This window comes from Bos taurus, chromosome 9 (assembly GCF_002263795.3).
Source record: "Bos taurus isolate L1 Dominette 01449 registration number 42190680 breed Hereford chromosome 9, ARS-UCD2.0, whole genome shotgun sequence".
NCBI lineage: Eukaryota > Metazoa > Chordata > Mammalia > Artiodactyla > Bovidae > Bos > Bos taurus.
This window is the reverse complement of record NC_037336.1, coordinates 72,145,760-72,172,486: the sequence shown is the minus strand read 5'-3', so window position 1 is coordinate 72,172,486 and position 26,727 is coordinate 72,145,760. Positions and strand designations below refer to the sequence as shown.

At 41.0% G+C, this 26,727-nt stretch overlaps 2 protein-coding genes across 4 annotated transcripts in view; one reads left to right on the top strand and one right to left on the bottom strand.

The window, feature by feature from the left end:
* The window catches only part of SLC2A12 (solute carrier family 2 member 12), a 75,973-nt gene extending 51,014 nt beyond the window's left edge, over positions 1 to 24,959 (top strand). The window contains exons 3-6 of one of the 2 annotated variants that reach the window (XM_024996436.2): positions 1,139 to 1,261; positions 5,272 to 5,404; positions 17,459 to 17,574; positions 23,562 to 24,959. In XM_024996436.2, coding sequence (XP_024852204.1) covers positions 1,139 to 1,261; positions 5,272 to 5,404; positions 17,459 to 17,574; positions 23,562 to 23,572 — 383 coding nt within the window. In that variant the 3' untranslated portion in view covers positions 23,573 to 24,959. 2 annotated transcript variants of the gene reach the window in all.
* Positions 21,307 to 26,727, bottom strand: part of TBPL1 (TATA-box binding protein like 1) — a 41,280-nt gene continuing 35,859 nt past the window's right edge. The window contains exons 5-7 of one of the 2 annotated variants that reach the window (XM_024996825.2): positions 25,141 to 25,244; positions 24,954 to 25,048; positions 21,307 to 21,836 (exon numbers count right to left, since the gene is read on the bottom strand). In XM_024996825.2, the coding sequence (XP_024852593.1) occupies positions 21,757 to 21,836; positions 24,954 to 25,048; positions 25,141 to 25,244 (279 nt within the window). In that variant the 3' untranslated portion in view covers positions 21,307 to 21,756. The remainder of the gene's footprint in view (positions 21,837 to 24,953; positions 25,049 to 25,140; positions 25,245 to 26,727) is intronic. The other variant, NM_001076290.2, reaches the window with a different exon arrangement.

Here is a 26,727-nt window from a genome sequence, read left to right as displayed (position 1 = left end):
GACAGGGGAATTCTTTACCACTAGCGCCACCTGGGAAGCCAGTGTTGGGACCTTGGCAAATTATGAACTCCTTTCAACCTCAGTTTCCTCTACTTTTTGGCGTCCCTGGTGGCTCAGAGGTTAAAGCATCTGCCTGGAATGCAGGAGACCCGGGTTCGATCCCTGGGTCGAGAAGGAAATGGCAACCCAGTCCAGTACTCTTGCCTGGAGAATCCCATGGAGGGAGGAGCCTGGTAGGCTACAGTCTATGGGGTCACAAATAGTCGGACAACTGAGAGACTTCACTTTCACTTTCCTTTACTTTAAAAGAGGGGAAGAGTAATGTTAGTCCCTAATGAGGAGGGATTCAGCGAGGATACAATGACAACAAGGTTTGTAAAGGGCTGAGTCCATTGAAAGAACTTGTAGCTATTAGGCAAACTGTTTTTGACAGGCTGTGAGCAGAAGTCAAGTAATCCCATCAGGCAGGTCCTATAGTGGTCTGTGTCACTCTCAGATCACAAAAAAGTCCTCGGATCAGTTCTTGTGCCAAGAAGAGTCTCCTTTCAGAAAGTCAAATATTTGATATAAAATCAAATCCTACAGCTCTGTTTAACTGAGAGCTTCTCTCCACCCAGCTTGCCACAGGCCGGGAAGCCCGAGTGGGGGAAGGGAGAGGAGCCAGTCTCCTCTTCCACTCTCCTGGCTCTGTCTCCTACCCACTCCGTAGCTGTGATGGTGGACTTCTCCAAGGTTAGGGGCAGAGGAGATTACAGGATAGGGCCCAGAGGACAGTGGGGAGATCCAGCGTCTGGCACTGAGGCTCTGTGCTTGGCAGAGCCTCAGAGCTGCCTCCTGTCATGGGCAGGCGGCCCCAGCCGCCGCGCTTCCCCTTTGCAGTTCTCAGCCAGTGTCACCTGCCCCAGCCCTTTATGTTGCTCCCCCTACTTCCAGGGGCCCTTGTCAAGCTCCCTCAGTTTCTCACTTGACTGGAGAGAGAAGAAAGCACATCCCTCCTCCTTCCTCATGTAGAAGGACACGGCCCTGCAACCACAAATCTCGCAGAGGTCAGTGGGGCAGAGGTCAGTGAGCTGGCTGTCAGCTTCAGTGGATTTTCCATCATTTTGCTGTTCCCCGTCCACTCTTCCCTTTCTTCCAGTGCCCTGGTTGGTGCTGAGCGAGATTTTTCCCGGAGGAATTCGAGGACGTGCCATGGCTCTAACTTCCAGCATGAACTGGGGCATCAATCTCCTCATCTCTCTGACATTTTTGACGGTGACGGGTAAGAACTTGCTTTTCCCTAAGGCCTTTTATGCTCTTAGGACAGGTGTTAGGGAAGTACATCACCTGAAAAACACTTTCTTGTCAACATTTTCAAACACTCAAAAGTAAAGAGGATGGCCGTGAACCTGGTGTACCCACCACCCAATTTAAACAATTATCAATCCTTAATTCAGTCATGACCCCACTTGTTCTGCCCACAAATTACCTTAAGTCATATTCCAAACACATCTCTAAAGTTTCAACAGAGACCTCTAAAAGATAAGACATTTAAATACTGTGACTACATAGCATTTTCACCCCTAAAAAAAATACTACTAATAATCCCTTGGTATCAAGTATCCAGTCTGGGTTCACATCCTTTCAATTGTTTTATAATTATTTTTTATACCTTATTTGAATCACAGTTCAAATAACTGATTTACAATTGATTGGTATGTCTCATAATTTACAGGTTTCAACTCTATGTTTCTTCCCTCCGCACACTTTATATTTTTAATAAAGAAGCTGGGTCATTTGTTTCATAGACTTTTTCCCAGGCTGGTTTTGCTCATTGTAGTCATATCATATGACCTCCTGTCCTTTGTGTTTTTCCTATAAACTGCTATTTATCTGTGAGTGCTCAGTCACTCAGTCATGTCTGACTCTTTGTGACCCCATGGACTGGAGCCTGCCAGGCACCTCTGTTCATGGGATCTTACAGGCAAGAATGCTGGAGTGGGTTACCATTTCCTTTTCCAGGGGATCTTCCCAACCCAGGGATCTAATCCGAGTCTTTTGCGTCTCCTGCATTGGCAGGTGATTCTTTACCCCTAGAGCCACCTGAGAAGCCTATTTATCTGTAGAAGCTAGAAAAGATTTAGCTTTTCTTGTTTATTTGCAAACCTCTTCCCAGGTGATGGCGTGTGTCCTGCTATTAGAGGCATGTCCTGTCTGTTTGTCTCCCACCTTGTCGTGTCTGGACCTTTGAGGATCATTGCCCAGATCCATTATTTTCCTTCCATTATCCCTAAAAGACCCCCATGCTAGGAAAGATTGAGGACAGGAAGAGAAAGGGCGACAGAGGATGAGATCACTGAATAGTATCATTGACTCAATGGATATGAGTTTGAGCAAACTCTGGGAGATGATGATGAAGGACAGGGAAGCCTGGTGTGCTGCAGTCCATGGGGTCACAAAGAGTCAGATACAACTGAGCAACTTAACAACAACTGAATTTTTATCAGCAGTATTTCTCTAAGGAGAAAATTCTTCTCATTAGTTGTTTGCCTGCCCTGAAGTATGGATCATATACTAGATTCATATACTAGCAAGATTAGTGTTTGAAACTTTCTCTTTATTTTCTAGTTTTCAAAATAATAAGGTGGTTCCCCAGCATCCTCAAAAACTAATGAGTTGAGTTTTCTTTATTTTATATGCATATATATATATAAAATACATAAATTTTAAATAGTGTGTATATATATATATATACATAATATAGAGATAATATATACATTTTCAGAAGTGGTTCATGCGTGCATACTTAGTCTCTCAGTCATGTCTGACTCTTTGCGACTCCATGGATTGTAGCCCACCAGGCTCCTTTGTCCATGGGATTTTCTGGGTGAGAATATTGAAATGGGTTGCCATTTTCTTTTCCAGGGGATGTATACTCAAAAAAATATATATCTAGAGGGAAAAACAAGAGTCTTTGAACTCATGTACTTCTGAATCTTGTTGACCACTTTCTTTTTTCTTTTTTAGTACATCTACTTTTGGAAGTGAACTTTTGGAGTTATTAATTAAACTTAGCTTGTGTTTTTAATAAAATTTTTAAATATTTATGTCCCACATTTTTGGAAATAGCCCAAGATGAAACAAAGGAACTGGTCATTTGCACCAGCCATACATCTCCTGCTGAGATCACACACATAGATCCATGCCCTTCACCTTCTCTCTCTCTCTCTCTCTCACACACACACACACACACTTACACGACATTTATATAGAGAAAGAGAAATATAAAAGAAAAGAATGGAAATGATGGAGGATAAGTAAAGATGATACAAATCTCTGGGAAGGATGGCTAATATACAGGATGAGCTGATGAAGACTCAAGTTCTGAGTGGACTTTTAGAACAAATGTTTGGAAAGCATATTCATTTATTAAAAAAAAATCCTGGTATGATCTCAGACCTGTAGATGATATTTCATTGGACTAAGTTTGAAATTCTATACTTCTTTTCAAAAATCAGTTTTCCAAGTAAAAGATATAAGGGTTCAGCTTGACAGCAAGCCCTTGGGCACTGACTTTTAGTGCAATGTCAGCTGTACCAATAAAAGAAGAATGTTCTGGAGACACAGACATACCCTCCTGTGGTCATAATACAGCTGGGTACTGCTTTCAGCTCTGAGTAAAATATTTTTAGAGAGTTTCAGTGTGTCCCCCAAGGAGGGCACCCTGGGTGACATGGGCACATGACCTATGGTCTGTGAAGAACAGTTGCAGGAACTCGGGGTGTTTGACTTGGACAAGAGGATGCTCAGGAAGGGATGGAGGTGCATTCAAATATTTGCGGCATGTCTTGAAGAAGGAATGAGAAGGTTGATGCAGAGAACAAAACAGAGCCTCTGAACCCAAATTCCCAGAAGGGAGACTTGGCTTTAGAAATGAGTGAGAAGTATGTTTGAACAGACAGGGCTGATTCACAATGAAGTGTACATCTTTGTAAGTGGTGAGCTCCCTGTCACTGTAAGTACTCAGACAGAAAAGGGGACAAGTTTGATGAGATGAGCTTTCCCCAACCACCACCTTCTACATTTCTGATTTTATGCTCCAGAGAGGGAAGGAGGACCAAATCTTTAAACTCTTTATTAAGTATTCGCTTGGGGGAAACCATGCATCAGGAGCAAGAAAGGCAAGAGAGAGCAGACTTTAATTAAAATTGCCAGGAGAACTGCAGTGCTGGTCTTTTTTGCCTCTTGAACCCTCCTCAGCACAGCTGGCCTACAAGTGCTTAATATGTGTAGATCCTTCCACTCTGCATTTACCAAACTGCCTTCTTGCATAATTGCTCAGTCAGTGTTCCTGACTGACTAGCTGTGATTTGTGGCCACTCCAAGGGCTATTTGCACTGTTTCAGTCTGTGGCTGGTCTGAGCCAGGCTCCTCGTCTCGGCTCCTGGCTACACTGGACTTTCTGTTGTGCACAGGATGCCGCAATACAAGGTCATACTCAAGTGCATTGGGGGCCGCCTCTCACTAGCTACCTTACCTTGACCTTGGTCAGTACTACAAAGGGACAGTACCTCTGGCAAGAAGCCGTCAGAGGAAACACTAGGTTAGCAGATAAGATCCATCAAAACCTGGAGGATCCTGCTTCTTCCTGATGCTTCTTAGCAAGTTAATATCCTTCATTCAAACCATTATCACTTTTTTTCCCTCTGAATCCAGGAAGCAGCATTGCAAATACAGTGCCAGCTACTAAAATGATGAAATGCTGCCAACATGAAGTGATTTATTCAAGTCAGAGTAAAGAAGGGGGAGCTCATTCCAAGAAGAGTCCATTTGTATAAATGTCTTTACAAATGTCGACCAAATAGAAACCAAACTGCCATGGCAGTGATTCCCGAGAGAGGAACTGTAGGGGGTGAGGAGAGAGGAGAGTGCCTACTTTCTGCTTTATGTGTTTCTGTGTTATTCGAGGTTCTTTTTGTTTGTTTTGCAACGAACATGTCTATTACCATTTTGAAAACAAAAAGTATGTTCACCAAGAAAATGGCATTGAGTTTAAATTGTGATCCTTACAAGACTGTTATTCACTTCACCAGAGAGAGCTGGGGTTGTTTGTGAAAATGAACCTTTCAGATGCTGGCTATATTTTTAATTTGTGATTGCTATTTCTCTGGCTACTACTGGCATGTTTGAAAGTACATATGTTTTTATATGTGTCCTAAGAAGCATCTATCCACAAATAGGATGGAAGCCACACAAAATGCATCTCTAACTAGTTTCTTTTGTCTCCCCCAGATCTCATTGGCCTGCCGTGGGTGTGCTTTATATATACAGTTATGAGTCTAGCATCCCTGGTTTTTGTTATTGTGTTTATACCTGAAACAAAGGGATGCTCTTTGGAACAAATATCAGTGGAGCTGGCAAAAGAGTGAGTATTGTGTGCGTTGCTCTCTGAACAGCACTCTTAGCTCAAAAATTCAGCTTTTATATACAATGAAATGATAATATCTGAAATTATTTTAGGATATATGCTTTGGTGGGGAACCATATCTCAAAAAATAATTCTAGTTTCTCTGCTATGTGTTTAATTTGCATAATTCACCTAAGAATTTAGAATAAGCATGGTTTTTTAGTCTTCCAAAGCTCTTTTCAGTAATGATTGAAGAACCTCTCCCGTCTCTGTGCCTCCCCTCACAGGAGTGGTTTTTTTGCTTGGGGGTTTCAGATTGGTCCCAGAATGACATGCTCACCCTGTGCTAAAATAGTGGGCTTCAGCCTTCTGTATCACACTGGTAGGTTTCTTGAAGTTCTAAACACCCATTAAGGCTAAGATTACCAGGAAAACTCTTGGGCTTAAATGTCTAGAATTATTCCAAATATGGCACAAAGTATGTTATGCAAGATGAAGAGTTTCCTAATGAATAGGCAATTAGAACAAAGGTTAAATAAAACTCACATGGAGAGATTGCTTAAACAATTCAACACAGCAGTGGGCTGCAGAAAACCCCTGTTTTATTTAGGAACAGAACTCACAACTCTGAGTGATGAAACTGGTCTGCGGGAGGAGGTGATCAGTGCACAGAGGTCAGGGATGAAAGGGAACTTGCTGCTCTTCCTAGCTTTTAATCATTCTACTTGAAATACAGGAATACTTGTGCTTAGGCTGTAACATGACAGGAGGAAAATATATATTTACAGTTTGATTTTCTTCTAAAAATACTTCCAGTACACTAGAGAGAAATGTTATGATGGCTAAAGAAATTTGTAAGCACAGTGATTCTTCAGCTTTTGTCTGAAGGAAGAATAAACCTGAGGGCTGAACTGACATCCACTGACAGGTACATGTGTGCAAATATATAGACCGAGTTTTTAATCCTGGTTTAAAAGTATTATATAATAATTATTTGTTATTATTATTATTAGGGTACAAAGGAAGTAGGAGTATGGACGATTTTTACTTTGTACTTTATATACTTTATTTATTTATTTTTTTGGCTTTTATTTTTGTTTTACAAGTAATTATCTGGTCCTTCAGTAATTAGGACTCGGTGCTCTCACTGCCAGGGCCTGGGCTCAATCCCTGATTGGAGAACTAAGATCTCATAAGCTGAGTGGGGCAGCCAAAAACAAACAAACATAAAAAGGCTTACATTTTAAAGACATTTCCTTTTAGTAAGCAGAAAAACTTTTCTCTTAATTCAGCATAAATATCAACTGTAAGGCTAATTTTTGATGCAGATAAGGCCTTATTTTATAAGTATTCAATGAAAATGAAAATTATTCACTTACAAAAAAAATATGTATATATATAGTTGTCATGAAAGCCAGATATCCCCTTGGCCTGGTCAGAGCATTGTCTGGCTCTATACAAGTTAAAGTCAAACAATTGGATTTCTTGGTGAGCGCAGAATCTGAACAAGACAATTAATTACACATACATGATTTACATAAGGAATATCTTCAGACCTTAATAACGCATTCATCTGTAGACTGAAAACATGTCTGACAGAGGCAGGCCTTTTCCAGAACTGAGATGCCAGGACCCTGTTGACATCCACCTCTGTTGGTCACCCTTTACTTCTCATCCTTTCCTAAGAGCTTGTTTCACATCAGTGGTCTGTTTAGATATAAAACCTTCTCCCCAGATGTAGTGGCTTGAAATACACTAGTTGCTATTTCCCATGATTCTTTGGTTTGGCTGGGTGGGGCCCCTGCTCATTTCACCTGAGCTCAGTCACGTGACTCCAGCATCAGCAGGAAGGGCAGCTGGTGGAAGATGCTGACATAGAGGGGAGTTTCAGTTCTCTTTGGGTGGCCTCATCCTCCATGAGGCTAATGTGGCTTCCTCACCTGTCAGACTCTGGGCAGCATTCCCAGGTAGTGGAGGCAGAAGCTGCAAGGTTCCGTGAGGTTTCCATTCTGGAAGTCCCGCTACATCACTTTCATCAATTTCTATTGTCAGTACAAGTCCTAAGGCCAGCCCAGATTCACATAGAGAGTGACTTATGTCTTGATGAAATGAAGGGCAAAGGTCTTTTGTTTGTTTGTCACATTTAACCTATCACATCTATTCTTTCTTTTTTTTTTTTTAAGTCATTTATTTATTTGGCTGCACCAGGCCTTAATTGAAGCATGTGGGATCTAGTTCCCTGCTGCTGCTGCTGCTAAGTCATTTCTTGGTGAGAAGTAGTGTCCAACTCTGTGCGACCCCATAGACGGCAGCCCACCAGGCTCCCATGTCCCTGGGATTCTCCAGGCAAGAATACTGGAGGGGGTTGCCATTTCCTTCTCCAATGCATGAAAGTGAAAAGTTAAAGTGAAATCACTCAGTCGTATCCAACTCTTAGCGACCTCATGAACTGCAGCCTACTAGGCTCCTCTGTCCATGGGATTTTCCAAGCAAGAGTACTGGAGTCGGGTGCCATTGCCTTCTCCACTAGTTCCCTGAGCAGGGAATGAACCCAGGCCTCCTGCATTGGGAGCTCAGAGTCTTTGCTACTTTGGACTGTGATGGAAGTCCCACCCCTACTGTTTCTTGAAAGTCTTTTACCTCCTGCATGCATGCTAAGTCACTTCAGTCATGTCCAACACTTTGCAACACTATGGACTGTAGCCCGCCAGGCTCCTCTGTCCAAGGGATTCTCTAAGCAAGAATACTGGAGTGGGGTGCCATTTCAGTCTCCAAGGGATCTTCCCAACCCAGAGATCGAACCCGCATCTCTTACTTCTCCTGCATTGCAAGTGGATTCTTTACCACTAATGCCACCTGGGAAACCCTTTTACCTCCTAAGAAACACTTTTTCCCCCTGGGGCTTCTTCTCCTACTTCATCAACTCTTAATTCCTTCTTTCTCCTTCTACTCCTACATGATAGTTATCTTTGATATCTTAGCCATACATCCTTTTGCCTTAAGGCCAAATCTTCATCTTCAAAGCCTTGAGTAACCCTAGCCCTGGATAGTATTCCTTTCTCCTGGATCTTCAAGATTTTCTAGTCCTAGTTTCTTTTTATGTTGCCCTAGCTAAAATTCTTGTGGTTTCACTTCCTTAAGTACTTTATAAAATTTTGGTTTCCAGGGATGGTCTTGACCCATTATCTTTCTTATGTAACGTCTACAGTGCCTAGATTAAAACTGATTCCTAGTGGATGACTGAAAAACATCCACCATGTGGTCTGTCGATCCAATGCTGAATTCACTGTATGTGGGTATTAGATTGCAGGCAACAATACAAATCATAACAGGTTTTGATCTGTGGATCATAGGATGAGATTTAATCTATGACCTAACAGTCATAGAGGAGAAAGAGGTATGTGTTCAGAAAAGGGAGATGAATGGGCTTCACCATACTGCTCCCTTCCCACAACTGCAGAGATTACTCATTCAGCTCTTTGTTGATGATCTACTAGGGACTAGACACTGTATTAGGAAAGAACTGAAGGTATCCAGAGTTCATAACTTCCTTATTTGAAGAGGCAGACCAGAAAACAGACCATTGCAATACACTGTGTTGGCAAGTGCAAAGGAAGGTCACATGTATTGGGGAAGAGAATTCCTTTAAAGGTAAGGGTTCGTTACCATTCTGGTGAGCAGTATTAATTTAAAAAATTGAAGTAGGGAGAAAGCAGTAATGAATGAACTGAACAAGACTATGCATCACTCCTTATTGCACTCTCTTTTAAAAAGTCTGAAAGCAGAATGTTCTCAATGAATTAAAGTTAAGAAACTTTTAGATCTTTCTTTTTCATATGGGACTGTCAGAATGTATCAAACTTCAAACCAAATGAAAATTTGAAGACAAAACTTAAGAAAAGCCAGTCTTTCTATCCAGTAGACCTTCAGAATAAGGCATTCGTAAGAACATAGTGATTTGGGTGGCTAAAATTCAACAAAACGTATGCATTAGAATTGAGGGTAGGGAAGAAATTCGTCTAAATTAGCAAAACTCTGCATTATGAAATGTTTTTGAAAGAATCACATTTCTGTTCCTTTTGAGTCAAACAATTACTCAAACTTAAATCCATACCCTCTCCAAGAAAGTTTTACATCGCAAATTAGGAGAGATCCAAAAGCCAAAGGCAGACTCTTCTTGTGCCAGGAGGTTGATGTAGAACAGAAACAGATAATGGCACAGGTGTGAATTATGAAAGATGAGTTGGCAAAACAGTTCTGCATTTTGAATTCATTTCTAGCAGCAGCAAGCAGCAGTATCTACCTGGGTTGCATTCTTGCAGAGAAGCCCAGCACCTGAGGGCAGAAAGGAAACAGTTGCTTTCAGAAATCTTGGTTAACTGATTTCTACAACACCAAAGAACCTGGGACAAGTCTTAGCTTGAAGCAGCAGATTGGCCAATGCTTTAAAAATTAAGAAGTAAGCAGCCTGAATGGTGTAAATTGACCAAAGTTATGTATGAAGTATGGGTGTTAAACAAGGTTCCCTGGAGGGAAATGGTGGAGACAAAACTAGAAGTAAAATACATAATTTTATTGAAAATGTATTGAACTAGCTAAGTGAATATGGGGTGGCAGAAAGCCCCAGGGAACTTGAGAGGACATGAAAGTTGAAGAAAACTTGAAGATGGAGGAAGGCCACAGCTGAGCTAAGAAAGTCTTTCTGAACTTAGAAGTTGGTGAAACAAAGAATCAACTTTTGTTACCAGGGAAACACAGAGTTCAGATGTTATGTCCAGTGATTTTCTAAGCAAGAAAGGAAACTACTTATAACATCGAATTAACTTCAAATTTGATACTCCATTCCACTTAATATTTTCGTTTCTCATATTTAGAGCTGGCTTCTTTTCCTTCTGTTTCTACAAGACTGAGAAAACACATCTTCTTCCAAAGTTGTTAAATTTTTTGTAAGATAAACAATGACTCAGCGGAGAGGTCAGAAAAGATCTCACTAATAATGTAATTTGAAAGGATTTTATTTTGAACTCGTGCCCTGCCAGCTACAAACACAAAATGGGACACTTGCCATGTGTGCTATTTCAGCTGTGACTTTCATTCTTTTCCTCGATTTAAGTGGAAGCAATTAGAGAAACACAAGTTAATGTTTTGTAAATATTTTAGCTCTGAGGCTTAGATTATTTTTCACTTTTAGCAGCTAATTTTATGTGGCCATTCCTTCATTCATTCACACAAATTCATTTATTCTCTGAATATTTACCGAGCATCTGTTCCATGCCACACACTGCTCTAAGTGCTATAACATTCATCAGTGAGCAAAGTGCCGTAAGAATTAAGATAGTAAATGTGTGTGTGTGTGTGTGTTGGGTGAGTACTTTGAATTGGTGATCTGAGAAGATATCCTGAAAGATAACATTTTAGATAAAAACTGAGTGCTTATAGTCAGTCCTGCAAAGAGAGAGGGAAAGAAAATTCATGCAGAGAGAATACTAGTGCAAAGGCTACAGTAACATTCTTGACCTGTTCTAAGAACTGAAAGATGCCCAGGAGGAGGCTGCAATCTTTGAGATTCAGTGAGAAAGTCAGTGGAAATGGATGTGACTGAGTGTGGATTTCATTCTAAGTGCAATGGGAAGCTACAAAAGTACTTTAAGCAGGGAAGTGACGTGACCTGATTTACTTTAAGGTGTGCCGAGCTAGTGTCTGCAGGCACACAGCTGCACAGGGCAGAGAAAGCACACGAGAACAGGGCTGGGCCCCAGGTTCAATCCCCCTCATACCTCCAGGGCCCCTCCCATGCTGCCCGGCCATTGCCCACGTCCATTGTCTATGAACTGCCTCTCCTGGACAACTGCTCAACACCAACTCCTCTCTCTGGGAACTTCCCACCTCCTTGGTGGTGGTGGTTTAGTCCCTAAGTCATGTCCAACTCTTGTGACCCCATGGACTGTAGCCTGTCAGGCTCCTCTATCCATGGGATTCTGGACAAAAATACTAGAGTGGGTTGCCATTTCCTTCTCCAGGGGATATTCCTGACCCAGGAATTGAACCTGGGTCTCTTGCATTGCAGGAAGATTCTTTACGACTGAGCTATGAGGAAAGCCCACCTCCTTAGCCCTCCTCATTCCTGCTGACAGCCTTGCTTCTGACTCCATGGAGGCATGCGTGCCCATTCACTCAGTTGTGTATGACTGTTTTGTGACCCCACGGGCTGTAGTCCACAAGGCTCCTCTCTCCATGGAGTTCTCCAGGCAAGAAAACTGGAGTGGGTTGCCGTTTCCTTCTCCAGGGGATCTTCCTGACCCAGGGATTGAACCCAAGTCTCTTGTGTCTCCTGCATTGGCAGGCGGATTCTCTACCACTGAGCCACCTGGGAAGCCTCTACTTCTGACTTCACGGAAGAAATGAACACAATCAGAAAGGAAACTTCCCTAACCTTCCGCCTCACCCTCATCTCAGTGTCTGTATTGAAATATAGTACCGTCCCTCTAGGTTCTACCTTTAACTTATTGCTACATGAAGGTGACCACTTCACACCCTCTTCCCTTCCCTTTTCCAGAAAATTCCCCAGCAGTACTCCTGGTCCACCCCATCCATATCTCCCTTCTCTCCTGGATCTTTCCTTCTCATCAGCAGAAAGATCTTATGTGATTTTTTCCCCTATCTTAAACAAAAAAGTCTTTTGGTCCCATTTTCCTCTCTAGGTTTTGCTCTGCTGTCATTTATTTTCATGTTTTCTTTGCCATTATTTGTAGCAAAGTTCTTCCAGAGTTGTCTCTATTCCCTGTCAGCAATTCCTCTCTTCCTATTCTCTCATGAACCTGCTCCAGTGAGCAGACTTTTGTGGCCACTACTCCACTGACATTGTTCCTTTTAACATCCAGGTTACTCCGCATTGCTAAACCCAGCAGTCCGTTCTCAGTCAGCATCTTAATGCCTGGGATAGTGACCATTGCCAGCATGGACTGGGGTGAGCGTGTCCTTCTTTCCAAGACCCTTGCTTCACTGCCTTCAGGGACCAACCTCCTGGTTGTCTTCTGCCACTCGCTCCTTCTCAGCATCCTCTGCTGGATCCATCTCATGTTTCACTGTCTTAAAGTTGGCGTGCCCTGGGGCTTCATCCTCTGATCACCTCTCTCCCTCACTGGCTCATTGATCTTAAAGCCATGGTGCTTATACTATCCATATGCCACTGATTTCAACATTTATACCTCTAGCTTCAATATCTTCCCTGAACTCAAGTCTTGTTTATTCAACTCTTTGCTCTACACCTTTTTTCAAATGTCTAACAAATCTTTCAAACTGAGCATGATCTAAATTCAACCCCAATGCCCCCCAAACCTACTCCACTCACAGACATCCACCTCACTTGAGGTCAACCTTATCCTTCTACTTGCTCTGGTCACAGACCTTCGAGTCTTCCCTCTCCTTCCCTCCCACTCCATGTTCAATCTTTCAGAATATAGTGTTGGTTCTTATTTCAAAATACATCTAGAACCTGGCCATCTTCACTGTTCTTTCTTTGATCTGAGTCACTATGCTCTCTCCTGTATTACTGTAGTAACCATCTGTGCATGCTCATTCTCTTCAGTCATGTCCAACTCTCTGAAACCCTATGGACTATAGCCCACCAGGCTCCTCTGTCCATTGGGATTCTCCAGGCAAGAATACTGGAGTGGATTGCCATGCCCTCCTCCAGGGGATCTTCCCAACCTGGGGATTGAACCCACATCTGCCTTCATCTCCTGCATTGCAGGTGTATTCCACTGAGCCACCGGAGACCCACCTAACTGGTCCTGTTTTCAGACTCCATCCCCTCCAGTGTTTTCAGCATAGCAACCAGTGACCCCTTTAAATGTGATCAAGCCATTGCTTTGCTCAACTCTTCCAGCAGCTTTGATGGCCCATGTTCTTCAGTTGCCAAGTCACATCTGACTCTGCAACCCCACGAGCTGCAGCACACCCAGCCTCCCTGTGCCTTACCATCTCCCGGAGTTTGCTCAAATTCACGTCCATTGAATTGGTGATGCCATCCAACCATCCCGTTCTCTATCATCCCCTTCTCCTCCTGCCTTCAATCTTTCCCAGCCTCAGGGTCTTTTCCAACGAGTCAGCTCTTCGCATCAGGTAGCCAAAGTATTGGAGCTTCAGCTTCAACTTCAGTCCTTCCAATGTGTATTCAGGCCCATGCAGGTCTACATATCCTACCACTCTTCCCCACTCTCACTCTTACCAGCTGTATAGGTCATTCTGCTGTATCCCAAACACACCAGGAAATGGTCAAGACTCAGGGTCTCTGCCCTAGTTTTTGTATACTTAGTTCACTGTAGTTTCCCAGCACCTGGAATAATTTCTTTGCATATAATTGAAGCACATTATTGAAAATGAATGGATGAATGAATGAATTCAATATAGGAGTAAGGTAATGGAGTAGTGGGGCTTCTCCAGTGGCTGGGCAGTAAAAGAATCCGCCTGCAATGCAGGAGATGTGGGTTCAATCCCTGGGCTGGCCAGATCCCCTGGAGAAGGAAATGGCAACCCACTCGACTATTCTTACCTGGGAAATCCCACGGACGGAGGACCCTGGCAGCTACAGTCCATGAAGTTGCAAAAGAGTTGGACATGACTGAGCAACTAAACCACAGCAATGAAATAGTCAGGATAATAACTAAATTTTTAGCTTGAGAAGCTGCATGGATGGTAAAATTGGGGAGCCTGAAAGAGAACTTGGTTTCAGAGCTGGAAAGATTTCAGAGATGTCCATTTGACATCAGATGGATGTGTATTCATTGGCAGCTGGATACATGAGATTCTGGAGACATTCAGAGTCTGGGTCAGATTTGGGAGTAAATGGTATGTAGGTTATGGAACCAGATGAGATCATCTAGTCAGAGAGCAGAGCAAAGAGAATGAGATCCAGGACCAAGCCCTAGTTTATGCCAACATTCAGAGAACAAGCAGGGGAGAGTGAGCATGGAAAGCACTGAAAAGGAGCCAACAGTAGGGTTGGAGAGGAGCCCGGAAAATATGGAATCACTGAAGCCAGAAGGAGTGTTGTGGGAAGGTGGCACCAAATGATGTTAAATGCTGCAGAGTGGCCAAGTACAAAGGTGGGTGGTGACTACAGGTTGTTGGGTACAGTCTCAGTGGGATTGGGAGGACAGAAGGGACTGAGGAGGCTTGAGAGTGGAAGTTTGTGAAGACATCAGCTACAGTCCAGTTTTGCTGGGAATGGGAACAAACAAGATGATCACGGTCTTGACTGTCTTAACCCATCACCACTCCTTTCATAAGCCTCCCACGCACCCTTGGACCACTCTGCATTTCAGCTCACTCTCTCAAACACCTGCCAGGACTGGGAATCCACTGAAGAGTCATCGTCCACTTCCTTTCTTACGTTAGATTCCATGCACCACCCCTCCCTTTACCTTGTCCCCTCTCCCTTCATTGTTCAGGCAAATCTTAGTTAAGTCTATTCTTAATCAGGCAAATGTGATTAAGTCTGTTCTTAGCCTGTTTTTTCCCTGCATCCAAGGAACTACACATGGCTGGAGAAAATAGCCAACTGTGCTAGGTAAGTTCAGTTTTGAATTGCTGAACGTAAATCTCAAGTAGGTTTCCAGGAATGTCCTTCCGGAGTTGGTCTTCTACTGTCCTAGATGGCAACCTCACACTCTGTCACCTCTCAAACCTCCAGCATTCCGTCCCACTTCCTCACCCCCTGCTGATGGTCTTGGCTTTTTAGTTCACACACACGCAAAAAGAGAGAGAGAGAGAAATAAAGAGCCCACCTCATGCTCTATGCCATCTACTAAACTACCTACATCTATGCCCGTTTTCTGCGTCTTGGTATAAAGGCCAATTCTTCCATTTGTCCTGAGTATGTCATCAATTTCCCCTTTCTATGGGATTATCTGGAGAAGGTGATGGCACCCCACTCCAGTACTCTTGCCTGGAAAATCTCATGGACGGAGGAGCCTGGTAGGCTGCAGTCCATGGGGTCGCTAGGAGTCGGACATGACTGAGCGACTTCACTTTCACTTTCATGCACTGGAGAAGGAAATGGCAACCTACTCCAGTGTTCTCACCTGGAGAATCCCAGGGACGGGGGAGCCTGGTGGGCTGCCGTCTATGGGGTCGCACAGAGTCAGACACGACTGAAGGGACTTAGCAGCATGGGATTATCACTACATACACACACACAGCTACAGTACTTCCCATCCTAAACAAAATACCTCCCTAGACCTCAAGTCTCAAATTCCCCTCAGGTACCACCCACTCCTTGCTCTCACTATTCAGTTACAGAGTATTTTGTTTGCTGTCTCCACACCATCACCTCTCATTCAGTATTGAACTCACCCCACTCAGGTTTTCTTTCCTGCTTTCTTACTCCCCATGACTTCTGCTGTTACCAAACCTGTTACGTTCCCGTTATGTGACTCTAGCAGTATGTGCCCAGTTCTCCATGCTCCCATCTTTAAACACTTTTTCTTCTACTTATCTTCTAGAATATTGTACTTTCTTGGTTTTCCTCCCTCATCAGTGACTCCCTGGTCTCCTTTGTTTCCCTTTCTGTCCCTCCTTCCTCCCTCCCTCCAAATACCATAATGCCCAGAGCTCCATCCTTGATGTCCATCTACACTCACTTCTTGGGTGTATTCCCCTGGCTTTATAAGCCATCCATAAATTGATGATACCCAAGTGATTTTCTCTGGTCTCTGACCTTTTACCTGATTTTCAGTTCCCAAATCTGTCTACTTGACATCTTCGGTTAGAATGTCCATAGGCATCTCTAATTTAACATGACCTGCACAGAACTCTGGATTCCCAGTACCATTGACTACCCTTCTTATATTTCCTCCACAAGTCTTTTGCTTGGGGGAACCTCTGAGGCCAGAGGCTTAGGACTCATCCTAAGTGTAAGGAACAGTGTAATGTTCCTTACACTGTCAGTCTTGTTAGCTGTGAACATGCGAATATACACTTTCTACCAGTACTATTCTAACTCCAAGCCACCATCTTTTATCTGGACTAACCTCCAAACTAGTCCTCTTTCAACTTCCACCTTCTGCAGTCCATCCTCCATACAGCAGCTAGATGGATCTTTTAAAAATATGTCATTCTTAAAGCTCAAAATCCTACTACATTTCAAATAAAATTCATGCTTCTTAATTATGGCTGCTACCTACCCCTCCAGCCTCACCTGTCATTCACATACTCGCCATGTTCTAGCCATGCTGGACTGTCCGTAACATGGTCCTTAGTTGCAGTCCTTCACATGGTTTCCTCCCTAACTTCACTCCAGTTTCTGACCAAACGTCACCTCATCTTTGGAGATGCCAGCAGTATGATAGAGTCCTCCACATCCCCACTAAGTCATTCTTTTCCCCTTTCTTGGTTTACTTTTCTCATTACACTCTTACTAGTTGAAATCATACGCTTATGTGCTTGTCTCCTTTGTTAAGATGTAAGATCCTTGAAAGCAAGGTCTTTATCTACTCCAACCACAGAACACCTGGAATGTTGTAGCCACTAAACGAACTGGATAAACCATAGGACAGTATATTTAAGGGGAGAGAAAGGTTTGAAGGTGGTCTTTTTAAAAGTAAACATAAAATATTGGAGCATGTTTCTATGCTGATGGAAATAATCTTGTAGAAATGAATTTGTTAAAGCAGGAGCAAGAGAATAACGCAGAAAGCAGAATGTGTAGACACAAATATAGGCATATTGGTAACCAGTCTGAGAAAAGGGGGGAAAAAATAAGAGGATCTTGGTTGTAATCTCCACTCATTCTACGTAAGACTACCCTTGGAATCCTTCCTTGCAGACAGGAATGCCATGGTTGTTCTGAGAAGACACCCCACCTTACCCTTTGCATGAGATCGATCAAAGGTCTGTGGTGCCCAGAATTTCGTGACACGTGGAAACTTTGCAATAAACATTGGTCTTTTTTGCACAGCTAAAACATTAAAGCCCCAGGGTGATTTTAAAAAATGATAGCCTGCACATTTTTTCCCCTCAAATACTGTAAATTAAGAATGACATTTTCATTAGTGCCTCTTTCTCTTTCAGGAACTATGTGAAAAACAACATTTGTTTTATGAGTCATCACCGGGAGGAATTAGTGCCAAAACAGCTTCAAAAAAGAAAACCCCAAGAGCAGTTCTTGGAGTCTAAAAAGCTAAGGGGTAAGGGACAGCCAAGGCAGCTTTCTTCAGAGGTCTAATGGCCTCAAAACTCTTCAAGTGTTGATACAGAAAGAGTACTTACGGTGTCTTCCTATCAATATGTGTTAGCCACGCCTGTGTTTTCTTTTCAGTGTCATAGAGCTAGTTTACAAAGGATACCCTGAAATTATAGTCTTTACTCATTACCCCACCCCCCAAAGGAGCCATGAAAGGTATTTGAGGAACAAGGTCCCAAGTGGTCTCTTTCTTACTCTGAGCAGGACACCAGGATAAAAATAATACCAGCTGGTTCAGTATTTTCCACCTTCTTCACAGAGGAGCCTTTGAAAGACGATGAACTAGTGATGAGAGCAACTTTTATCTTAAGGTTTGTTATGCATAGAGGCCTGTTGCGGCTTTATTATTCAGACACATAAGTTGTCCGAACATAAGCTTGCAGTTCTTTGCCTACCAAGACACTCCCCACACTAGGTCTTGTGTAAAAAAGAACCAAGACACAATACAGACAATTGCACACATGTTCTAGGTTAGGATGGGGTCCTGGTTAGGACTTCAGTGATCATCTCTAATTATAGTTCAACAACTATAAGGATTATCCATCTTATTTTATGAATCATGAACTACAATGTAATTCAAAATACTCTTTTATGAATTTGATGTTAGTATTACCAAGTATTAAAAAAGAAACAACTCTGCAATAGTTGAGAAAGATAAGCATTTTTCTATCCATTAAAAAATATATGAGTAGAAAGGATACTTTCAAAATCGTGGGATCATATTTATTTAGTAGTAGTTGTTAGTAAACATGAGAAAAGGAGTCAGGTCATTAGGTTATTTATCCAAATCTGTAAGTAATTAGGTTTGAGTTACTAAGTTAAGCTTGCACACGTCTCTCTTTGTAAGACTTTCATGATAACTTAGATCCATAGTTTCCTGCAGTTCTTCACACGCCTCAGGAATATCACTACCTCAAGTTACAGCCTATGGGCTATAATTGATGCTGACTTTCAGATGCTTGCAGACATAATAAATGACATCTGGACATTGGGACAATTCCCTCACTATGTTCTTTTCTATGATGAAACAGAGATCACTGACTGTACCAAAAACTTGGGTTTTCACCCACACAGTAATGGACTGCTCTTTTCTGTACTGCACCAGTTGAATTTTAAGATGTGGGGAGGCATTTTACCAATACATTTTGGTACACTAGAAAATCTACAATAAAAAATCTCAAACCATTTATGCAATAATCCATTAAATGACTTAAGCTATGGGAAACACACACAAAACATAATGAACAACCTAAGTTGAAAAAGAATACAAAAATATGATTAGCCTGAAGAAAAGAGAATCCTCAGAGTCAAAAGCCCTTTTCAATTAGCCTGAAATTTTTGTATTGGCCCGTAACAAACTGTCCCAGTTTGATATAAGGAAGTAAGATCTACTGCAGCCCTTTATAATGAAATGGTCAGACTTCAGCCTCTGTAAGCAACAGTAAAACTGTATTATCAGAAACTCAGGAGAATGACTAAAAGCCCTGGTGCTGAAAAACACTATCTACATTAAAATTGGCAGGGGAACTTATGAAGAAAGATCTGCAACCTCCATTCTGCACAGTACATTTCTCACGCAAGTTAGAGCATGCATTGTTCATTTGTTCTGGAAGAAGGGAAAGTATGTTCTGTAGAGGTAATCGATTGAAGAAATTTATTAAGAACCTTCAGTGGAATTATATGCTGACATTAAAAAAGGTCAAGACAGGTAATTAATCAGTATGATGTTTTTTTCTTTGCCAAGCATCACAGATTGTAAGATACTAACAAAACTGTTAAACTGTGCAAGTTCAAACACTGTATCCATTAGCTATTTCATGGCTTAGCCATGTATTATCAATGGGCAGGAAACTGTTTATAAACTTAGTAGGTTTATCATTAAGTGATTTCAACTTCAGTATCTTAAACATTCTATTTTTCTTTTATTATTCAGAATCTGTAATGAAACAATTCTATTTTCAAGCTAATTTTTACCCAATACAACCCCAACTACAGCATTTTCACTTTCAAAAATAAAAAGGGGGAATACTTACACTTTTTATGTATATATTTACAGTTTTTATTTATAAAAAAAAATGTACAGCACTTGTGAAAAGCCAGAAGACATCAGACACACTCATTTCTTACCAGCTTTAAGTCTAGTGGGTCACACCCATGGCACTTTGCCAGGCGACACGCGAGCAGCAGCCCTGAAACCAGACCAGTTGGATTGTCTTTCTTCCAGTTTTCTGAGAAAGCGTTTTGATGAGCTACTGATCTACCTAGTTTTCAAGTCACTCCAATACTGAAAAATCTTAGAACATTTGGATCTGCCTCTTGGCTATATCATCATGTTCCCCTCCAGCCCTCCTTCTCTTTTTCTTTTTCTGTGAACACTGCAGAACAGGAGATCACTTAATTACTGTTAATTAAGTTTAAGTGAAAACTCAAATTTTTCAAACAGTCTGCCCAGAACCTATAATTTTCATTGAATTTTATTCTGTATATATTTTATGAGGCTACCTAAACACAAACGTAACAAGTGAGAAAGAAGTCTGAAAATCACAATTAAGTCTCTCCCAAGAGAGAAAATATAAAAGTTAGCCCTTGCCTCCAACTTATGAAAAGTCAGAGGAAGGGCAGGGGAAGGTATTGAGAAGACAAAGATAAACATAAAATAATATGCATTGTTCAGTACAGTTTTCAAGATTTTAGAACATGGTCGGGAAAATGTACTAGAATATAGAGGTTAAAGTGTTCCAATTTTTCACAAAGGTTCCAAAACATTTTGGAAATTCAAGGTTTTAGTGGAAGACTATGTTGTATTATTATCTCTGTTAATGTTAACTGAGAACTAATATGACTCTCCACTTAGTTTTATTTCTAGGTAAAATCATTCTTAGTTAATACTCAATTGGTCGAGCACCATTACAGCTTGATACTGTTATTACCATTCCCGGGCTCATGGGTGAGCCAGAGTCACTGGTTCACAAATGCGTATTTCCTGTTAACTTTAAAGGCGCAATCCCATGTATTGAATAGTCACTCTTTAGCTTCATTCAATAAGACACAGCAAGGGGAAAGACTTATCTTGCAAAATGGCTTTCAAGTTCAAGTTGAACTGCAGTATTAATATAGTCACACTGGGGCACTTCTTGTTAAAACAGCACGTTTCAACTTCTGACAAGACTCCTAATATACAGCCTTGAGTATCAACCTCAGATTATTCTTTTCCTATAACCAGAGTTGAGTCTTTCCAGAATAACAAAGGTACATATGAGGTACAACCCATCACAGCTTTTCTTGTATTTATCTTGTAGGTAATAAGAGGTTTCTTTTTTTAAAACTACAACTCTGCAACTTTTAAAAGATGGTTAACATTTTCTACCATGTTAAATTAGCAACATAAAACATTATGCTTAATCTATAAAGTTCTACTCTGGTTCCCTACAATTTATATACAGGTTTTCATTTCTAATCTTCAAGAAAAAAAAAAATTCCTATTTGATATTTGGTAACAGAGCATTAAAAGATACTATACACATATGGCATATTTACAAAATACACTTCAAAACGAAGCTGACACACTTTAGCAAAAGTCTAAGCTTGCATAGATTAAAAAAAAGAATTATGAATACAATTTTTGTTAAAATAGAAAAATGGGGAATAAAAGTTATAGAATGGATATGAAGAGAGATCTTTTCCAAACTTTTATTTGTGCACATTCAATTGAAAAAGGTAACTTTTACAGGTTCTTTGGTGCCCATATTCAGCATACAAAAATGTAAAAGACTATTCACAAATAAAACACATTAGCTCAAACTGGAAAAAAATAATGACAACAACAAAACGATCTGCGGTAGTGCACACGGTGACAGCTCTGCTCACGGGGACATGAAAATTACTGCGAAAATAAATAGAAATGTCCTTTTGTAAAAGCAGCAATGTCATGTCTTGTAAACTTCCTTTTTATATTACAGCAAGGTTTGACATAAAATCCAAAGGGCCTGGAGCTTACACTGTAGCCGTGAAAGAATAAAAGAGTCTATTTCCTCAGTTACTGTTGGTCCGGTTTTCCTTTTGAGTCCAATGTGCAGCAGGTTTTAAAAGGTGCTCAGTTAAGGATTCTAACCAATTAAGTGGTGAATTATAAAATCTCTTTCCTGCTTTCAAACACAAATGGGTAAATCTGTTCCACAGCAGTAGCAACAGCCTTTACATTGGGTCCTGCAACAACACAATGGAGGAAGAGGTGAGAAGAGGCAGAAGAAAACTAGGAAAAGCTGATTTCCCAGAATTACAAAGAACTGAGTACTTTAGAATATCAGGTTGTTCTTTTAAAAATCTACACTTATATAACTGTACACATAGTAAGAACCAAGAAATACAACTTTTTACGAACAGTTAAAGGGAATCAAACATAAAATGATGTTATTCATCTTGGTTTGGGCACCATTGTGAAAATAAAGTATATTAAACACACACACATACAAAGTCACAGAGCAAATACGAATTGCTAAAATATGCTCATTAAAGGAAGGGAAAACAAACGGAACTAGACAACTATTAATAATATTATCCTTTTGGTCACTGTAGCCTAGCTTCTGGTTAGGCTACGACTAAAGCTCATCACAGGAGTATCAAGGAACCCAGCAGAAGTAAACAAAGCTGCTACCAGAGTTGGGAAACCAGAGGGCTGTTATAAACTGCACAGTCTGAACATCCCCACAGATTTACCACTATCTGGTATTCACATCTTTATTACTAATCTGGTCATTCAGCTTACATCCTTACATCCTTACAGCTTACATCCCTGGTGGCTCAGTGGAAAAGAGCCAATGCAGGAGATGCCAGTTTGATTCTTGAATTGGGAAGATCCCCTGAGAAGGAAATGGCAACCCACTTCAGTATTCTTGGCTGGGAAATCCCATGGACAGAGGAATTTGGCAGGATACAGTTCATGGGGTCCCAAAGAGTCAGACATGACTTAGTGACTGAACAATAACTGCCAATTAAAAACAAAAAAGCACCAGGGGATGGGTGATGTAATATATTTATTAATCCATACAATGCTAAGAATAACTTTAAAATAAGTAAGCTTTCATCTAAATAGGTAAAAATATATATAGAAAAGAAAGTGAAAAATAGTTTCATAAAATCTATTTTGAATAAACACATGTATTTCCCCCCACTAACATTTACACTTACTTTTTGAAAGATCCTAAAAATGTACATATGCATCCACTGGGAACCCTTTCCTGACTCACCTCAGTCCCTCCAGAGACTAGAGCTCTGCCTGTCGGGACCACTCAGAATGTGTCCACTGAACCAACAGATCAGAGGGTATTCCAGATGTTAATATATAATGCATAATAGGTAACCAGGTCAATGGTCTTCAGTTTGCCATTGTGTTAATTATCTATTAACTTAATATACATATTTTACATAAGCATTATTTTATTCCATACTTCTTGTTGTTTTGTCACTAAGTCGTGTCTGACTTTTTTGCAACCCCATGGACTATAGCCCACCAGGCTCTTCAGTGCATGGGATTTCCCAGGTAAGAATACTGGAGTGGGTTGCTATGTCCTTCTCCAGGGAATCTTCCCAACCCAGGGATCAAACCGAGTCTCCTGCTTGACAGGCAGATTCTTTACCACTAAGCCACCAGGGAAGCCCAAGTCTATACTTAGCAAGGACTTTATATATTTTAGAACCTCTGTGAAATCTGAGCTCCAAAGTGTACACACCCAAAGAAGGAAAGAAAGAGACTTGTTCCCCATGATCCTGGCAAGAGCCTTTAAAAGTCTCCAAGGAAGATGTGAAAACCCAAGGATGAATAAAAACTAAAGCCTTTCTATTGAAGGTTTATAGGTATATTTTCCTTTAAGGATTAATGAAATAAAAAGAAAATTCAAGGACCTAAAGAAATTTTCCTTAATTTTCCCAAAGGTTGGACCTGACTCCAAAGTACTGTCTGCTGCTGCTGCTAAGTTACTTCAGTCATGTCCGACTCTGTGCGACCCCATAGACGGCAGCCCACCAGGCTCCCCCGTCCCTGGGATTCTCCAGGCAAGAACACTGGAGTGGGTTGCCATTTCCTTCTCCAATGCATGAAAGTGAAAAGTGAAAGTGAAGTCGATCAGTTGTGTCCGACCCCCAGCGACCCCATAGACTGCAGCCCTCTAGGCTCCCCCATCCATGGGATTTTCCAGGCAAGAGTACTGGAGTGGGGTGCCATGAACAATTTATAACCACAATACCATTTAAAAAAAATCACCCTGCATGCTAAATGCTACCCTTTGACATCTATGCCTACTCTTTTGAAATCACCTCTTCCAAATAATTAAAAAGACTTGAAAGATATAACAAAATACACATTACAAATAGATACCAATTATATTTGAATATTCTGCTCATGTAAAACCTCTATGAAGTTCATAAAATAGGCTTCTCTTGAGTATTTTAAATGCAAGACATCATAAACTTAAAAACAATGTATAAAAACACATACTAGAATATTCTTAATTCCAAACTGAAAACCCAAATGTCCATGGAACAACAGATTCACACACTGGGTACTAAACAGCAATAAGAATGACTGATCCACAACTATGTGGAACAATACAGATGAATCTACTAAGGTAATGAAGAAGATAAAGAAGACAGACATAAAACTGTATACATAAGATTTCAAAGTAGTATATAAAAGCAGGTTAAACTCATCTACTGTGTTTGCCAACAAAGGTCTGTAGAGTCAAAGCTATGGTTTTTCCAATAGTCCTGTACAGATGTGAGAGTTGGATCATATGGAAGGCTGAGTGCTGAAGAATTGATGCTTTTGAACTGTGGTGCTGGAGAAGACTCTTGAGAGTCCCCTGGACAGCAAGGAGATCAAACCAGTCAATCCTAAATGAAATTAATCATGAATATTCATCGGAAGGACTGATGCAGAAGCTGAAGCTCCAATACATTGGCCACCTGATGTGAAGAGCCGACTCATTGGAAAAGACTCTGATGCTGGAAAAGATTGAAGGCAGGAGAAGAAGGGGGCAACAGAGGATGAGATGGTTGGACGGCATCACTGACTCAATGGACATGAGTTTGCGCTAACTCTGGGAAATGGTGAAGAACAGGGAGCCTGGCGTGCTATAGTCCATGGGGTTGCAAAGAGTCAGACATGACTTAGTAGCTGAACAACAACAACTGTGTTAAAAATGAGGAGACTGGCTCTCTGAGGAAGGCAGAAGGGAAAAAGCATACTTCATCTCTATTTTGGTATGAACACCTCCTTATCTCATTCAATCCATAATTGACAAGCTTGGTTTCAATAAAATAAAATACCTGTTACTGTGATACTTCCTGTTGAAAAAATCTGTAATGTAGCTCTTAGCGATTTTATCCGATAGCACACAGCAGGATGAAGCTCAGGTTCGTAACTATACCAAAAGAGCCAAAATTAATATAAATATTTATAGACTGACAAGTAATTTCAAATTTGGTAAGTTACGTTGATTCTTTGAAGACCTACCTGGCATGAGGTCTATTGTTCTTTGTGAATTCTGGCAAACGGATTTCAAACGGCATGTTACACACTGCCAAAACGTTAACAACCTTAAAATCTGTAAATATTACCTTTAGGAGAGAAGTAAAACCAATGAATTATTTTGAAACAAACAAAAAAACCTTACTCATCATGGCAATCTTAATTTTAAATCTTAAATTTTAATCCTTAAAAATAAGAGCAAACAAGATAAATAGAAACATTTCAAGCATGGTTTAATATTTGAAGTTACCAGAGACTCCTTAATGCTGTAATTAAAGCGGGGAGGCGGGGAGCTCAAAAACTTTATTAAAAAATAAACAAAGCCTGAGATAACTGCATGAATAAAATAGTACATCTGGGTCTTCTGAATCTTATTTTAAGACTGTACTTTAAACGGGATATTTAATCTACCGGTGTAAGAGGGAGAACGGTGAGGAAACATTAAAGCAGATTCCTCCAAAAAGAGTCAAAATGGAAAAGCTGTCATTTCAAACTCAAAAAGCAGTGGACACTGAGCTCCAAAGGCCAGACTTTTTCTTATACACAGTAAGGTAGAATCACGTTTCTGCAAATTTAGTTAGATGTTTGCTCTTTTGGGGGGACAGAATGAGGAACAGAGTGACAAAACTGTGTCTTTAACTCACTGGGATTTCTCGCAACATCTCTAATGTAAAAGAGGCTCCAAGGCTGAAAATAATGTCCTCTCAATATTAATAACTTTAGCCACTTCTGCCAATGTTTTAATGGTTTTACCCTGTTATCCTTTCAACTGTTCCTAGTAAAACCGCAAATCTGGATGAACTAACTATCCTCTAACTCAGCACAGCCACAAAGCAGTGAGAGAAAGTCAAGAGACGTGCCCAGTGGCCCTGCCATCAGTCTCGGCTCTCTACTGTACTCTTGGCCAGCACCAACACCCCCACACCCCCCAGCACCTCGGGGCCTGCTTAGCACCTTCCACCTCAGGGGAGACTGCAGTCATCAGAGAGAAACTTGACCCCCATCCCCTCCCACCCAAATCCCAAACTGCCTAGGCCCATCTCTTTTTCTTTTACTTACTCATCATTTCTAAGTGACCCAGTGAGTCCAGGATACATATTCACCTTATTCAAAGTTATGCCTCCAGAAATTATATTTTATAAGGCTGACCTGCTAGAGATGGTCACCTTACAAGGCTGAGAGCCTGCTAAGCAGTGTGTACATGTCAACAGGGTCCTGTGGCTCTCGCTCATCATCCTGACACAGCATTCTTGTGATGATCAAACACAGATTGTGTGTGTGCATGTGTGTGTGAGAGTGTGAATGAGAGAGAGAGAGAGAGAAGTGAAAAATGTAAGGAGTTGTAAAGCAGTTAATGTATAAGGAAACACGTCTCTTTGGGAAAGCAATTTGTGAAAAAGCCAGGATCCCACACAAACATCCACGTGGGCAAAGTCTGCCACTACAGTTTTGAGCTGAAGGACAGAATTACACAACTTAAAAAAAGGTCAATCATAAGAGGGGACTTCTTCAAATCATTAAATAAGATATATATATATATATATATATATATATATATATATAAAATTTACA